We start from the raw sequence: 17858 nt of genomic DNA on the forward strand, positions 1-17858 counted from the left end.
CCTCATTTTAAGTTCCAAAAGTGTACACTTGTTCAGCCACAACAAACAGATCCTATAATTATTAAATAAAGTAAAAGAAAAGTGTATATTCTGTCATTTAAAAATATATATGCTCTATTATTTGTAAATATACGAATATATGTATGAATCACTTTTGAAATGTGACAGAGGGGACAAAAGATCGCCGCTCTCTTTTCCGAGAACCCGGAGTCTTTAATCACGCTCGCGCAACTACGTGCCCGTGAAGAGCGGCGCTTTATAACCAGTCCGGCTTTTGAAGAAATATGGCGGATGTCGAGGTGAGCGAGTCACGTGGAATACGAGAAAATTCTTGTATTACTTCAACGTTGCTGCGTTATTATAATCGATACGTTTTGTTGTAGCTAGCAAAAGCCTTGAAGGATCTGCCAAATCGAGTTCAGACCGCCAGTAAGAAGGAGCGGCGTGAGATTCTGCAAAATGTCGCCAGCGTATTGTCAAATCCCGGTAAGGAGATCGCGGGAGACACGTATTATTTTTTGATGAGAGATAAATGACACTTACGTACGGCGGTGTTATGAAAATACGGGGACAGATTCATTTTTCGACGCCGCCATCGATTCGTCGCTCTGCAATTCATGCATGATTTTGACAAAACTCACTCATTTGTTTGGAACGATCTAGAGTAGTTTATTTACAATATGTCTTTTTAATTATTTTAGCAAATATCTTTCTTTTCTTATCTTAATTCTGAACTGTTTAAAATCTAGCCGAAAAATTATCGTTATAATTATTATATGTATGATAATAGAAGTTTGACAGCTCCAGCAATTATTTCGTTAAACATTATTAAAGACATTTGACATATTTTTATGGAAATTATTATTATGTAACACATGTGACAGATATTTAAAAAATATATTTTATATATTTTAATCAAATAATTTACAACTGTTAATGGGATTTTAAAATATTTCCATTAAATATTATCAAAGATATCTTGACATATTTCTGTGAAAATTATATATAACAAATATATTTAAAAAATACATTTAATATATTTGAATCAAGTAATAAGTTTGTTGCAACTGTATTGTGTTCTATATATTGTAATTTAACTTGACTATAATGAAAATTTATATATTGTAATTTAACTTGACAGCATATGAAAATTTATTTTCTTTAAATAGTATATAGAATATTTTATAAATGAATATTTTATAACATCGAATTATAATTTTTTATAAATAATTTTTCTACTTCAGAGAGAGAGAAATTAATTTCATATATACGTTAAATCTTAATAATATGCTTTCTAATAGGATTCCTCTAATAGCAGTTCAATTTATTATCTGTGAAATAAATGAAAATCTCTTGTTTATCTTTTAGTAAGGAATTCAGATTTTTTTAAATTATTAGACTCATTATAACTTAAAAATATTAAATATATGAATGTAAATTCTTTATTTCTGGTATTCACTCTTGAAGTGCGTTTGTTATTTTCTTATAAGAAAGTAACAAATAAAATATTCTGTATATATAATTCGATTAATTTTAGGGAAAAGATATTATGATGTACAACACTTTTACCTGAAAAAATTTTTTATTGGCGTCACCAAATTATGTCTATCACATATTAGACTCTATTGGAAATTATAAATTTTTATATATATGAGAGCTATGAATTATTTATTACAGGCATTAATGACAAAATTGTTAATGGAATCTGTAAGGTGGTATCACTTACCCTACATAGATACAAAGATAGTGCTTCTCAGTCCTACGTGAGAAACCTAATTGTAGAATTAATTAAACAACAACCAGATGCTACTGTCAAACATATGACAACTGTAATTTCGGAGCAAGCTGCCTGGCATAAAAATGTGGTCGCAACGTAAGTCAAATTCAAGAATAAATTTTCTATCAGTTATCTATTTATAATAATATTTTTCTAAAACGGTTTTTTTTTTTAGCTTGAACACTGCTCTAACTGCGTATATCGCATTGAAGTGGTCAAATTCACTTATTTTCCATGGATATCACGAACATTTAACCCAAATGGATGAATCTTTAGCAAAGCTCATTGAGGCACAAGCAAATTTATCTGCTGCGGCTTTAGCGTCTGCAGATAAGAAACTTGCCAACAAGGTGTATACGTTACTCGCACACGAATGGGAAGCCATTACAGACATAGAAACTTATGTCGAACATTTAATAAAATTGGAGCTTGGTAATGGTGTAATTATTCTAGCCAGTTTACTTACAAAATATTTAGTTGCTACAAAAAGGAATGATTTGGTGGAACATTTGAAGGTAAGCGAGACGAGGATACACACGCGCGCGCGCGCGCGCACATAATTTTTAAATATACTTTATATATTGTGTTTTTTTTTTCTAAATTCCAGACAAATATGATAGACGTTTTTATAAAAGTGACGATTAGTTGTAAGAAGAAACCAGATTTATATATAGTCGATGCAGCTGTGCCACTTCTTCGGAGATTGACTCACGAAGAATTCAAAACTCAATTACTTCCCGCTTTACAAAAAGCTATGTTGCGAAATCCAGAGATCATAATCGAATCAGTTGGGCACATTTTAAATGGGTTGAGTCTTGACTTGAGTCAGTATAGTCAAGAAATAAGTAAAGGATTATTTGCCAATCTACACTCTAAGGAGGATTTGGTCCGAGATGAAGCGGTTGAAGCGTGTCGCAAACTTGCTATACAGTGTTCCGATACGACGGCTGTGGAAATGTTGTTATCATCGGTATTTGCAGTATTTCATGGATCGGAGGGTAAACTCACGGTCGCGACACATAAGATCTCTGTTCTGCAAGGTGCTGGCAACCTCAGTTACAATGTGGCTTCGGGTAGCAGCGTACAGAAATTAGCCGAAACGGCCTGTGAGCATTTTGTTAAAGTGCTTGAGACTGAAGTTCACGAGAAGACACTGATACACGCTCTCGAAATGATGGCACTGTGGTCAAAGAAATTCTCGTCTAATGTACCAAAAATCGTTGTAGACGCCTTTAAGAAGGGTATGGCGGCGAAAACGTCCACTGCTGCAGTGCGTACTGCCTATATCAAGTTATTCTTCTCGACTCCCGCCTCTTCGTACTCGGGCGTGATAGCACCGATTCTTGCGCAGGCAATAACAAGAGCTACCCAGCAATGCGCGCAACCAACGGCGGTAACCGAAGGCCTGGTCGCTTCGTATTTGCTACTCAAATTCGTGTTAGCTGACCAAGTGGAGAATGACAAACAGAGCGTGCTATGGAATGCGATAGACGAGCAAATATTCTTTTCCGAAAAATTTCTATCGACGTGCAGCGACGATATTTTGTACCATCTTATGTTACTCTGCGAATGTCTTATCACTGAATTCTCCGATAAATTGAACGAGAAAGCTCTAACTGGGATTCATCGAGCGATCGTGTCTTGCGCCACTGCCCCAAATTCTGCGACAAGACAACGGTGTTCTCCGTTGGTCAAGAAAATTATGACCGGTTTGAGCACGTATGCGCCAGCGCAGGCGTTGTTAACAGAGTTTAATAAATTTTTGGAAAACGTTAAAATCAGGTCAGAATCGGATAAAGAAAATAAAGAAGACACCTCAATGGGAGAGATTACTGGCAGGTGTCTCGCTGATGGATTGTTTGCCATATGTTCAGGTTCCTTTTTATTCGAAGCACATACCTATCAAATGACCAGAGATGCTCTGCTTCCATCTCATCACCCAGCGCTGCTCAAAGCTGTACCAAATTTATGGTTTAAAATTGTTAAGAATTACAATCTCGTACCAAAGGATTTCTTACGTACCTACAGCAACGAAGTGAGGAAGATGTTAATCCAGAATTATAAACCGATGCCGAACTACGAAAATGCACTTATAAAAATCGTATCACTTGCACCGGACGCTTTTCTACCCGCTCTAGTGTCGAACGTTACGAGCAAACTTGATGATCCAGAGATCTTACGAGTTACCAAGGACGAATATTTCACGTATCTCACTCCCGAGGGAGAGCTTTACGATAAGAGTGTATTGCCCGTTAATGATGAGAACGATATCCTTAGTTCTATGAATATGAAAAGAGAAAGTAAAGTTTACTCGTTCAAGGAGCAGCAAGAGGAGCTTCAACTACGGCGCGAGTTATATGAGAAACGAAAGAGAGAAGGCAAGATAAAGGAACCAAAGTTGACGCCTAAACAAGAAGAAACTATAAAGGCTCAGATTGCGAAGGAGAATGGTATTCGCAAGAGATTAACCGAATTGAAAGCTAAGATAGATAACACTGTGTCCTTAGTAGCATGCTCGATACGCGGCAATCAGCAAGAGTTGTCTTTGTACTTAAAGGATCTTTTACCAACCATTTTGAAGAATCTAGGCTCTCCGCTGGCAGCACCCGAGATGTCAGAGCTTTATGTATCTCTTCGCCAAACAGTGACGATAGATAATAGTGCGATTTTAGGTGACCTTATTGCTCACGTTACGCTGCGACAGTTGCAACCGCAGTGCGACTTGGACCAATCTTGGGAAGAGGAAAATTTAGATGTGGCAGTTAAAAGAACATTGAATCTTATACATGCAGTGACGATCAAGAAGAAGGAACTGTTCACGGCGCCTGCGTTCTGTTACGTTTTTCCCTTCATAAGGAAGACTTTGACATCATATAAGGACGAGGGCATGATCGTACAGGGACTGCAATTGATTCAAGAACACGCTAAGCAGAGAGGCAGCACCACCGATTTGAAGGATCTCAGGCATCCCAGACTTCTACCACGCAAACAAATGTTCGATTTGCTTATTGAACTTATGGAGACCACTACGAGCCGAGTGCAATCTCATGCGGTAGCGACTTTGCTAGATGTCGCACAATCTGGCAGCGGTCAACCAGGTACAGCAATCGCCACTAGCGAGGACATAGACTCGTTGATTGGCGCATTACAGAATTCATTGTCGACCGTGAGAGACGCAGCTCTCAGAGGATTGACGGTGATACGTCAGGCCTTCCCGTCTCAGAAGGAAGATCAGGATCAGCTCAATAGACTCACAAGGAGAGTGTGGGTCGCTCAGTTTGACGTAAACGACGAAAATAAGATCCTCGCTAACGAATTGTGGAACGCGGCTGACTTTACCGCGCAAGCAGAGGTCCTCTGCGAAGAGCTGATCCAGGATATCGCTCATCCAGTAGAGCCGGTGCAACAAGCAGCCGCACACGCGCTAGCCAAGAGCTTGGCCAACGTGCCGCATCTAACGCCGACTGTGTTAGATAACCTGTTGCAATTGTATCAGGAAAAACTAGCTATGATCCCACCAAAGTTGAACGATTTTGGTCGTGTTATCGAACAGCCGATCGATACGTGGGGCCCACGGCGCGGAGTAGCACTCGCCCTCGCTCAAATAGCGCCGCTTCTCACCGCCGACACGGTGCATCGACTTATCCAGTTTTTCGTTCTAACCGGGCTCGGTGACCGAAATCAGTCCGTACGCACTGAGATGCTTACAGCTGCCGTCGCGGCGGTCGATCTTCACGGTAGCGCAAACATCACATCGCTGCTACCAGTTTTCGAAAACTTCATGGATAAAGCTCCAAAGATTGGCAGTTTCGACTCGATCAAGCAATCGGTGGTGATCCTCATGGGATCTCTGGCGAGACATTTGGACAAGAACGACCCGCGAATCAAGCCCATTGTGATGCGCCTCATTGTGGCACTTTCCACACCATCGCAGCAAGTGCAGGAAGCCGTAGCAAATTGTTTGCCACATCTGACGGACGCCATTAAGGAGGACGCACCGAAAATTGTAGACAATCTAATGGATCAGTTGCTAAAATCAGACAAATATGGAGAACGTAAGGGTGCAGCATACGGACTGGCAGGGCTTATCAAAGGTATGGGAATTCTCGCGTTGAAACAACTGGACATCATGAGCAAACTAACTCACGCTATCCAAGATAAAAAGAACTACAGGCACCGCGAAGGTGCATTATTTGCGTTCGAGATGCTATGTACAATGCTCGGAAGATTGTTTGAGCCTTATATCGTTCACGTACTGCCACACTTGCTGTTGTGCTTCGGCGATTCGAGTCAGTACGTGAGAACCGCTACCGACGACACTGCCAGAGTAGTTATGAGCAAACTTTCTGCCCATGGCGTCAAACTCGTTCTGCCAAGTCTACTGGCGGCTCTGGAAGAAGATTCATGGAGAACGAAAACAGGTAATTTAATGCAATATCATTTAGTCTGTTAATAATTAAGTAACTAAAGACATTTTTCTACTGTGGGTTTTAATCTCGTACAACTAGATTTCATTCACAGTCTTTCTATCTTTATTATTTTTATATTTTGATACATGAGACTTTGTCAATAGTGCTATGGTCTTGGCTTTCTTCTGATTTTATTATAGTTACCATTTTTACGAAAGAGATTGAAGCTTCTTATCCAACTTGTATGCTCCAAGAGTTTTACTTTTAAATTGATTGTTGTTTAGAAGTTTCCTGTTTTTCAAGAGCGCAGTATAGCGATTTATTTATTCTCAATTATCTTCGGATTAAATGTATATTTTGAATATTTTATATTTTTTTCTATTATAGTTAAATATTTTCTTACCTAGTGTCATGTATATGGATCGACAATTCCAGGAATTGAACTTGGAATCTGTTGCTTGACAATCGAATGATTTGATATTAAGCTATTCAGCATCCCAAAATAATTGCTGTTATTGTTCGTGTTTTTTAAAAGAACACGATAGTATAGCTGCGCTTGGCTTAGCGCTGAAACACTACCGTGTCTCCTGATACAGTTGTTTTTGTAAAATAACATTATTTAATTTCAAGATAAAAAACATATACTGAGATTTAAAATTCATGTATCTCATTTTTAGGATCTGTCGAGTTACTTGGTGCTATGGCGTACTGTGCACCGAAACAGTTAAGCAGCTGCCTACCGAGTATCGTTCCAAAATTGATAGAAGTGCTCAGTGATTCTCATACAAAAGTACAAGAAGCCGGCGCAGAAGCGCTGAAGGTCATCGGAAGCGTCATCCGCAATCCGGAGATTCAAGCTATCGTGCCTGTGTTGCTTAAAGCGCTGCAGGATCCCTCACATAAAACCGCCACTTGCTTGCAAACGTTACTAGATACGCAATTTGTACACTTTATTGATGCTCCATCGCTAGCTTTGATCATGCCTGTTGTGCAACGTGCGTTTCTCGATCGTTCTACGGAGACCAGAAAGATGGCCGCGCAAATCATCGGCAATATGTACTCCTTAACAGATCAGAAAGATCTGACTCCATATCTGCCGACTATTATTCCAGGTCTGAAAACAAGTTTGCTCGATCCAGTGCCCGAAGTACGTAGTGTATCGGCGAGAGCTCTGGGTGCAATGGTACGAGGAATGGGAGAGTCTAGCTTCGAAGATCTGCTACCTTGGTTAATGCAAACACTGACTTCCGAAACTAGCAGTGTCGACAGATCCGGAGCTGCCCAAGGTCTCTCCGAAGTGGTGCGCGGACTAGGAGTGGAGAAGCTTCACAAACTTATGCCGGAGATCATTAGTACCGCAGAGAGAACCGATATCGCTCCCCACGTGAAGGATGGATACATTATGATGTTCATATACATGCCGAGTGCATTCACCACAGAATTCACTCCATATATTGGACAAATAATCAATCCTATACTGAAAGCGTTGGCTGATGAGAATGAATACGTGCGGGAAACTGCATTAAGGGCAGGACAACGTATCGTTACTCTTTATGCTGATTCGGCTATAATGTTGTTGTTACCGGAACTGGAGAAGGGTCTTTTCGATGACAATTGGCGTATCCGATATTCGTCTGTGCAACTATTGGGCGATCTACTTTACAGGATCTCTGGTGTATCGGGCAAGATGTCAACCGAGACTGCGAGCGAGGATGATAACTTTGGCACCGAACAATCACATTATGCTATTATAAACGCTTTGGGTGCAGAGAGACGAAATCGTGTGTTGGCCGGACTATACATGGGACGATCAGACGTGGCTCTTATGGTCCGTCAAGCAGCTCTTCACGTTTGGAAGGTAGTGGTAACGAATACACCGAGAACGCTACGAGAAATATTACCAACGCTGTTTACTCTTTTGCTGGGATGTTTGGCGAGCACAAGTTACGACAAAAGACAGGTGGCCGCTCGGACGTTGGGCGATCTCGTTCGGAAATTGGGAGAACGAGTATTGCCAGAGATCATACCGATTTTGGAAAAAGGTTTACTAAGTGACCAAGCCGATCAGCGTCAAGGAGTATGCATAGGTCTGTCGGAAATTATGGCGAGCACTAACAAAGATATGGTTCTTACTTTCGTCATCAGCCTCGTGCCAACGGTGAGGTAAGTATAATCATCTCTAAAACGATAACAACCAAAATGTATGATCAGGTATTTAAACAAGGAGATCATAATCCTGTTTTAGAAAAGCACTGTGCGATCCGTTGCCGGAAGTTCGACAAGCTGCTGCCAAAACTTTTGACGGGTTGCATTCCACGGTGGGTGTTCGCGCCCTCGATGATATATTGCCGGCAATGTTGACGCAACTGAACTCACCCGATCCTGCAGAGGCAGAAAACACTTTGGACGGTTTACGTCAAGTGATGGCGATCAAGTCGCGCGTTGTATTGCCGTATCTAGTCCCGCAATTAGCCTCGCCGCCGGTTAACACAAAAGCACTGTCGATACTGGCCAGTGTGGCAGGTGAAGCATTGACAAGGTTCCTCCATAGGATTTTACCAGCATTACTCACTGCTCTTTCTAGTGCGCAAGGAACGGCAAATGAACTACAGGAGTTAGAGTATTGTCAGGCTGTTGTTCTTTCCGTCACCGATGAAGTAGGCGTCAGGACCGTGATGGATCAGTTAATGGAGGCCACGAGAGCGGAAGATCTCTCGAAACGGCGGAGCGCCGCGACGTTGCTTTGCGCATTCTGTCGTGACACTCGCGCCGATTATAGCCAGTATGTCCCGCAATTGCTTAGGGGTTTAATTCATTTATTCACCGATGAGGATAGGGATGTATTACAGATGAGTTGGGAGGCACTTACAGCCGTCACGAAGGTAAACATATAGATGGAAATGCGTGATAACTCGAACGTCAAAATTAATATAACATATGCAAGAATATGAAAAATGTTAAAAATAAATTATATTATAATAATTCATTCTTAAAATAATATTAACATTTTCAATTGCTTTTTCAATTATTTTACTTCTTACAGACTCTGTCATCTGATCAGCAAATAGCTCATGTACAGGATATTAGGCAAGCCGTTCGGTTTGCGGTGTCTGATTTGAAAGGTCAAGAATTATTACCCGGATTTTGTCTTCCCAAGGGAATCACACCTATTTTACCTATCTTCAGAGAAGCAATACTGAATGGTTTGCCAGAAGCAAAGGAACATGCAGCTCAAGGACTGGGAGAAGTTATAAGATTGTCCAGCGCGGCTGCGTTGCAACCGAGCGTCGTACACATTACCGGTCCGCTTATCCGAATTCTCGGAGACCGTTTTAATTGGAGCGTTAAGGCAGCCGTTCTCGAGACGCTTGCTATATTACTTGGAAAGGTTTGTATGATTGAACATAATTTTTGTCATTACTAGGATTTTACATCTCATATTATGCGGTTTGCAAATGAAACGAAGAACGCACATAACACATTGTCTTTTAACGTCTTAGTAAAAGTTTTTCTGGTTCGAAATTGTCGATTTACCTTGTTTATAGGTTGGCGTTATGCTGAAACAATTTTTGCCTCAATTGCAAACTACATTCTTAAGAGCTTTGAACGATAGTAATCGGCAGGTCAGATTGAAAGCAGCTTATGCTCTTAGCAATCTAATAGTCATCCATACACGTGTCGATCCTTTATTCACTGAACTTCACACTGGTATCAAAACGGGGGATGATCCAGCGATAAGGTAATCCCGATCTGTGCATACATCCTTCAAGTATTGAAACATTTTATAAGAATTTATAATATTGTTCAAAATATAGGGAAACGATGCTGCAAGCTCTTAGAGGTGTACTGACCCCGGCTGGCGACAAAATGACTGATCCTATGAAGAAACAGGTATTTGCAACGCTCAGCAGTATGCTTGGTCATTCAGAGGACATAACGAGGAATGCAGTCGCTGGTTGTTTCGGCGCTCTTTTGCGATGGTTAACTTCGGAGCAATTAGTGGTTGCATTTAATGATCATCTCTTATGTAGGTTCACGAAGAATATAATGTAACTTAAATTGACATTTACAATAATTATTAATATACGATTTATATTCGATTAGGTAACGATGTTAATGCCGACTGGGTACTCAGACATGGACGTTCAGCTGCACTTTTCGTAGCGCTAAAGGAATCACCTGGCACAGTATACAATCCTAAAGAGAAGGATCGCGTTTGCTCGGTGATACTTTCCTATTTAGCTGCTGACAGAGTACAGATTGTCATGAACGGCGTACGAGCATGTGGATATCTATTTCAGTATCTTATGAACGAATCGCAACCAATACCACAGCAAATTTTGTCACCTTTTGTGAGAGTAAGTTCGAGAAGAATATTTGTTATGTCTATATATACAAGACTTAATAAATAAATTGCTGGTAATGATATCTAAAAAGAAACGTAACATGAAGCATTTAATATTAAGCACGATAATTATATCTTATAATATCAAATCGATATCACTGTAACTTTTAGTCGATGAATAATAACAGCAACGATGTGAAGCAACTACTCGCCCGAGTTTGCATTCATCTTGCGCGTAACATACCACCTGAAAATATGTCACCTGAACTGCTCAGGTCACTTTTGCCAATGTTGGTAAATGGCACGAAAGAGAAGAATGGATATGTCAAAGCGAACAGCGAGCTCGCACTTATCGCGGTGCTTCGGCTGAGACAGGGCGAAGAAGAACATCAGGTTAGTTTCTATTTCCCAATCAGTACAATACTTTTTTAAAACTTATTTAATTTTTGTGAAGTGATTGTCTATGTGTAATTATTTTTTCATGTAAAATAATAGCCTTGTCATCTTCTTTCAGCGCTGTATGGCTTTCTTAGATGCTGGCGCAAGAGAGTCTCTGTCTGACGTGGTCAGCAAAGTGTTGCGTAAAGTTCTCTCTCAACCGGAGGGCAAAATAGAGGAATTAGATGATACGTTACTCACGTGAGAGATATTGTACTTCCCGGGGCTTATTACGCACTATACCCGTTCAAATAATCGTATTACCCGTCATTATTCGCCCGACCCCTATAAAAAAGAGATTTATCGTTCATGTATCAGCTGCATTATGAACAAATTAGCTCGTTCAACATTGTATCTCGATAAACAATTAAAGAGCGTGAAGCGGAACTGTCGCTCAATGGCGTTCAAGTTACTTAAACTAAGATGTCCTGAATATATCAAGCGATTCGAACCAGAATTGTACATACTTTTACGAAAGATGTTTTCTATGATTCATATAACGGCTGCCTGACATCTAACGCTCTCAACGTCGATAATCGCACTATCACGTACCGCGTTTTCTCACTTAAAAGATCACAGGTGACAGTTTGTATCTATTATCGAGATTTCTTTGTGTTGAGGAACAGACAGGATTTATTATTTAAGTCCTTACATTTTGTTCATAATCGCATTTATGCTAAACACAATCACATGAAGTTTTTTATAGACTTAATACGGTTGTACTATGTATACGTTATATAAAAAATGAATTTTTTCATTTATTGTAAGAAAAAAATATTGGAAATCTACACAATTAACTTGTAGAATTATAAAGCCAGCTCACAATAATTCGCTCATATAACTACGAGGCTGTATAGGAAACGCTCGCTTGCTTCTGTTAGATTTATTTATTTTGTTTGCACTTTATGTACTTTTGCAGATGTATAAACTCGTTTACGTATTAGCAGAAACAGTACCATTTGTTTTAAGGGTATAATTGCGTATTTGAATTCTTTTAATATATATAGTTGATATTAAGAAAGAACGGAGACCAAAAGATCGGGACCTTTTTAGTTAAAGATGTTGTCTTGAGAATTGATTGTTGTAATATAAATTATTTTTAACATCTCATTTTTTTATACAGATAATTTTTCTATATTATTGCCTTTATAGAAAAAATATGACGAAGCGTAGTGCGAAAGGTAGTAATAATGAAGAGATGTCTCTTAAAAATTATAGGGAAAAGAATATATATTATCATTTCTATACCGGCGACGTTGTTACTCGTATTATATTTGAAAGAATTGTATGTAACAAAGGCGGTTCTTCTTCGGTAAAAAGATCTACTCACAGAACTCTAACGATAACATTACATCAATGTTATAATTTCTAACTTAACAATATAAATATAATATAACACATGTTGTATATAACAATTACATTGTTGAGTAGAAAATTATAACATTAATGTAATGTTACTGTTAGTTTGTGTTTTGCGGATAATAACTCAAACATTAAACTTCGGCGCTCGGTACAATTGTCGAGCTAATCGTTTTGACAATTTCCATTTTTCTGTACCTAGTCTTGAAAAAAAAAAAAAAACAACTGTTCTGGAAGAACTCCCCGGGATGTGATTGTAGAAGATGCAAGTAACGCAAAACTTATCGAGAAAATTTACAATGTGGCTTTATTATTGTAATATTGTGTTTTTCATTCTTTTATATATATAATAACATAGATTATGTTCTAGAATAAAAAAAAAGTATCGATGTTGTTGATAGAAATATGGACAGACTTGGGTATGTTTAGATCTATCCAGTTGGAATACTTGATTTAGTCGAAATAAGGATACAGTTTGCGTAAAGATGGTTAAATTAGCTCGAGCTGTCCCGGAACGCCATGGTACTCCTGGCTCGATCATTGAAGTGTCTTTGGTACAGACTCCGTAAACGCTTCGCTCCATATTTACCGACTTTCGCGACGTGCAACCCACTTTGCATCCACATGAAAACAAACACGTACTAGACAATCGCAGGATTTTGTATTTTTATATGATTTTTATCGATGGGCCCGAGATTTACTTACGTGATGCAATTATCGGCAACTGTTCTCTCCCTGGATAGAGTCGAAGATCGCACTTCGTCTCAGCGCTATAACGCTTCATTCGACGAACATAAAGACGAGAGCGAAACGGATCGGAGGCAGTGATATGATGAACCAGAAGTAGCACTTCACTTCATGTTTTCGAGCGAAGAGGAACACTTTACTTGCGACCTTATAGTCGTGCGTTTCAGCTGTTCACATGGCCCGGGATTTCCGTAAACACACGACGGAATCGGCTCCGTTTCCTTCTCATTAAGTGACAAATACATCATGGATAGGTCGCCAAATGCTGATTGACGTTAATCATAGATATTTAGACTTTTTTTCTTCTGTTTACAAATTTCTTAAGAAAAGCAATTATTATAATAGATTCTTGACTACATTTGCATACGACATTTTTTAAACAAGGATTGTTTGAGAGAAGCATTTTGCCGCCGGCTTTCTAAATTTTTGTATACAATTGTGCAATTAGGTTTCTCGTAAATTAAAAATCTATTAAAGTGTGCCTTTGTTATTTGTGTATCCCTCTGGAGATAGATTTACTAAGTATTTTTCTTTCAGCCTGTAATTTTTCAACCACACATAATTTCTCAATATTTTCTGGAAAGAAATATATCGATCTTGAGGGATCGTTAGGAATCTTTTCCCCGAGAATGAATTAATGAAAAGTAAAGTTTTACACGCAATGCAAAGCGCATAATTTTTTTTTATTTTTATATGACTTTACATAAAATTCTTCACAGTGAAAAATAAAAAGGTTTTTTAAAAATTCACGATCTCCTAGATTATATCTATCTATTTGAGGAATTGATCAACAACTTTCCAATAAAGAATTTTTTTATCGAATACGAGAACTAGAATGATCATTTTCTGCAGTTTTTAACTGTGCACTGATTAAAAAATTTTTTTTCAAATTGCTTTATTACATATCACATATCATTCGAAAAAAATTTGCAATTGAAGTTGCAATAAAGGGTTATTACTTTAGTGTATAATTGTCAGTCATATTATAAGCACAATGTGTGACATACGTATTAAATAAATTTTATTGTAATTAACATATTTCGTGCCGCGTGGGTTATCTCATAGGACCCACGGAGTAATCCACGCTGGAATCTCCATTCAAATCGTTTTGGCTATAAAAAGAAATTATGAAATAATTTCTGATATTATGATACAAAATTATGATGTAAGTACATACGATGTTGATATATTATAGACTTCCTCCTCTTCTTTATATTAATAATTTTTATAGTTTTTAACAGGGAATGAAAGTAACGCGTTACTTGTAACGCTGTTATCGTTACAAGTTACTTTTTTTTATGACGGACTGATAAAGGTATTATCTTTTTTTGTAACTATAACAGTAACGTATAAGTAATATTTTTTTGGTAACGGTAACGAATTTTACAGTTTATCGTTACTTTTTATACTTTGAACATATTTAGGACATAAGTTTTTATACTTATATTCAATCTTTAATTTCTGCTGTTCTCTGCTCTAAAAATCCGATATAATCAAATAGAAAAAAAACTCTGAATCGTGTTTTTGGTTCGTAAATTTCAGATTACATACTATATGAAATATTTGATAGATTTTCTATATTTCTGTATCGTTTTTATTATACTTAAGTATTGCTTGGATATTATTTCTAATCTGATTTCTATCTGATCGACTATCCACACCGTAGATACTTCGAATTCGCGCATTTACATCGCATTCACATCGCATCTACACTGTATCCGCAACATATCCGCGCATCCATACAGCATCCTCACAGCATTATGTTAATCTGTGTATGCTTAACATTTTATTTATCTAGTACAGGCAGGCTTGTCTTTCTTTTCGTTATATGTTATCTTTCTGGTTAAAATATTGAACTATAATAGAAGAATAAAAAGAAAAAGAGATTACGGACGAAAAAATGCGGCATTAGTATTTGTTATCGCACTGATAAATTTAAAAAAAAGAAGAATTTTCTTTGTTCTACTGATTGTAATGTAAACAGTCTTGTTGTATGATTTTTATTTCTTTTTTATAAAAATAATTTTATATGCATTTATAGTTATGTGCGTCACAAATGTATGTGATGTAAATAGAATGTGCTCAAAATAACTAATTTTTTATGTTAAAAAAGGTTTATTAAAATTTAAAAAGTTATTTAAAAATACTTTTTCTCACGCGGGAAGTTGATTTGTATGCAATGAACTTCCATGAAGGTATAACACAAAGCTGCAAAATGTGTGCATATTTTATTACAGTTTATATTTAGTTATTTTATTTCTCATTTAATTAAAATGATACAATTGGTAGTAGGGGAGACCGGGTCTCGTTGGTACAAGATCGAGGTAAGTTGGGATTGCGTTCCATTTATGTATTTGTGACAAAAGAAACAATGGAAAAGTTACTGCAAAATATCTCTTTTTATAACATAGGTACTTCTTCCTAAGTTTTCACTTAAATTAAACAAGTATTACAATAGAAAAAAAAAATCTAATTCAAGAACAGGCAAGTAAATTTTTGATCATTTCATATTAATGTCCTTCGGCTTGAGGAAATAAATCTAAGTGATGTATTATTAGTTAAAAGAAAAGTGTTTGTCAGTATACAATACGTTATTTTGAGTAACAATAGTAAATTATTATAATAAAATGGTCAAAATCAGACGTGTGTAGGGATGGGGTAGTTTGGCTCATATCATAAAGATAGGTTAAACTGACTTATTGTACCGCACGTGTAAACATTCATTTACAATTTAACTCTAACAAAACACTTTATATTTAATATTTCTGTGTTAAAATAAAGTAGAACTAAAATAATTTATATTTGTTTTTCAGTAACAACATTTTGCTGTTTGACGATTGTTACAAAATAACTTTGAAAGATACAATTTTTATTAAGAAGTACATATCTACTCTCTAATTTTTATTTCTACTACTTTTCTATTACGTTTTTGTTAATTTAATATAGAATTTATCACAAAGGCAATTTATACTGTGATATGTACCAATTTATCCCACATATTGGGGCAAGTTAACTACAATGCAGCATGTTCGTATTTCATTTATTGCAAAGAAAGTAAACAGTGTATAGAACTATTATTAGTATGAAAATGTAGAGAAAAGTTCTCTCTATCACAATGATGTATTTTAATCATAATAGTTAATTGTTTAAAAAATCTAATACTAAAATTGTGAAAACTGTGCCAACGAGACCCGGTCTCCCCTATGCTCCTTATTTTTCATTTTCATCAACGTAGATTAATCTTTAATCTCAGTTTAACTTACTCGTATTTTTTTCTAAAAACTTCTGAAAAAAATATTCTTAAAACTTGGAAAAGTCAAAAAATAAATTAGACCGAGTTTAAAATTAATACAATGGTAGAAAAATGGACATTAGTGGCGCAATTAATTAGCGATCTTCGATATTTACTTGATTTTCACGAATCGATATGATCGTTGTGATCCTTTTATAATGCGCTTGCATTATTTTACTCGATCATTGTATAGCAGTCGATCTCCTTATCTTAAACATGAAAGAGCGATATACCAACGATGTTCCCGCTTATCTTTAGGGAGCGGATACGCGATATATATGTATAACAATTACGATACAAGAGAAATTTCCTTGAAATCGCAGAGATCGACGCACGCCGTGCCGGAAATGCAGTCCCCAGTGTCGTCGAAATGTCATCCGACCAACGAATCTCGCAGCAACTTGTCGCGTAATCACCTCGCCGTACAAAAGAAGAAAGAAGAAAGGAACAATCTGCGAGGATACAGGAACGTGGCCCGCAGCTGCACGTTATGCAGTTCCGCCGTCGCACTTCAAAGGCATTGCCGTCGCCCACGCGCGAAAACTCTCGCTTTACTGCGTCCGGAAGCGACGCTTTATGTCCCCTGCGTGATCTCTCTCGCGAAGGTATTAAGGAGACCCTTTCCCGCCTTGGAGATTTCCGCTGTAGCACACGCACGTTCGATCTTCGTCCGCTATGATCGTGATGAAAATTACGATTTTGAAAGCACGTGGTGTTAAAGTATACCTATAATGCGCGAGTGCATCATGATTGTAGATCGAAAAAAAACTTTCTTCTTTCTAGTAACATTATATCTTCAATCAGATATCAATTTTACTTTGTCTAAAGAGATAACTGACATTATGACATTTTATACGTTAGTGACTCTATAAATCAATATTTATAAAAGAATTTTCTATTAATATCTTAAAAAATGATAGCTTTGAGATATCGTATGTATGTTAGAGAAATCTAAATATGAGTAAAAAAGAAACTCAAATATTCTTCCTGATAAGAACGTTTATTGGATAATAATTTAACGTTATATAAAGAATGTGTGTATTTGCTATCTAACAAAGGAAGTTTCACAACTGTCCGGAACCGATTTGATTCTCCATGAAATATGTTGTGTTAAACACGAAAATTTAAGAGACACGTATTTTTTTATACGTACCCTAATTCATGTTTAAGGAGTAAAACACCTCTTTGAAAAAAAAACGGCATTTTTCTTTCGAGGCGAATATCGTCGGAAGTATAAAAGATAGAAAACAATTTTTTAAACAAAAGTTGTACGATTTCAATAATACTTCAATTTTTTTTCTTCACAAAATTGAAGTAGGTAGGGGAGACCGGGGATAGTACTCATTTTTCAGTTTCGAATTTTTACAGACGAAATTAAGAAATAATGCCCCGTCCGAGGCATTATTTTTCGCAATAAGTTTTATTACAGTTTTTAAGTTGGGGAATTTGGGGGGATTATTAATATTTTCAGATTTGATTGCGTTGAAAGTC

General features: G+C 37.2%; 1 protein-coding gene across 1 annotated transcript; it reads left to right on the forward strand.

The window, feature by feature from the left end:
- Positions 1–218: 218 nt before the first annotated feature.
- Positions 219–12173, forward strand: l(3)80Fj (lethal (3) 80Fj). The gene is made up of 13 exons (XM_018456657.1): positions 219–299; positions 384–486; positions 1678–1873; positions 1953–2292; positions 2385–6198; positions 6864–8349; positions 8432–9068; positions 9230–9574; positions 9732–9925; positions 10002–10213; positions 10291–10544; positions 10703–10924; positions 11046–12173. The coding sequence occupies exons 1-13, from the start codon at positions 285–287 to the stop codon at positions 11172–11174; spliced, it is 7947 nt and encodes a 2648-aa protein (XP_018312159.1). The 5' UTR covers positions 219–284; the 3' UTR covers positions 11175–12173.
- Positions 12174–17858: the final 5685 nt, after the last annotated feature.

The sequence above is a fragment of the Mycetomoellerius zeteki genome, unplaced genomic scaffold (genome assembly GCF_001594055.1).
Source record: "Mycetomoellerius zeteki isolate Tzet28-1 unplaced genomic scaffold, Tzet1.0 scaffold583, whole genome shotgun sequence".
In the NCBI taxonomy this organism is placed as follows: domain Eukaryota; kingdom Metazoa; phylum Arthropoda; class Insecta; order Hymenoptera; family Formicidae; genus Mycetomoellerius; species Mycetomoellerius zeteki.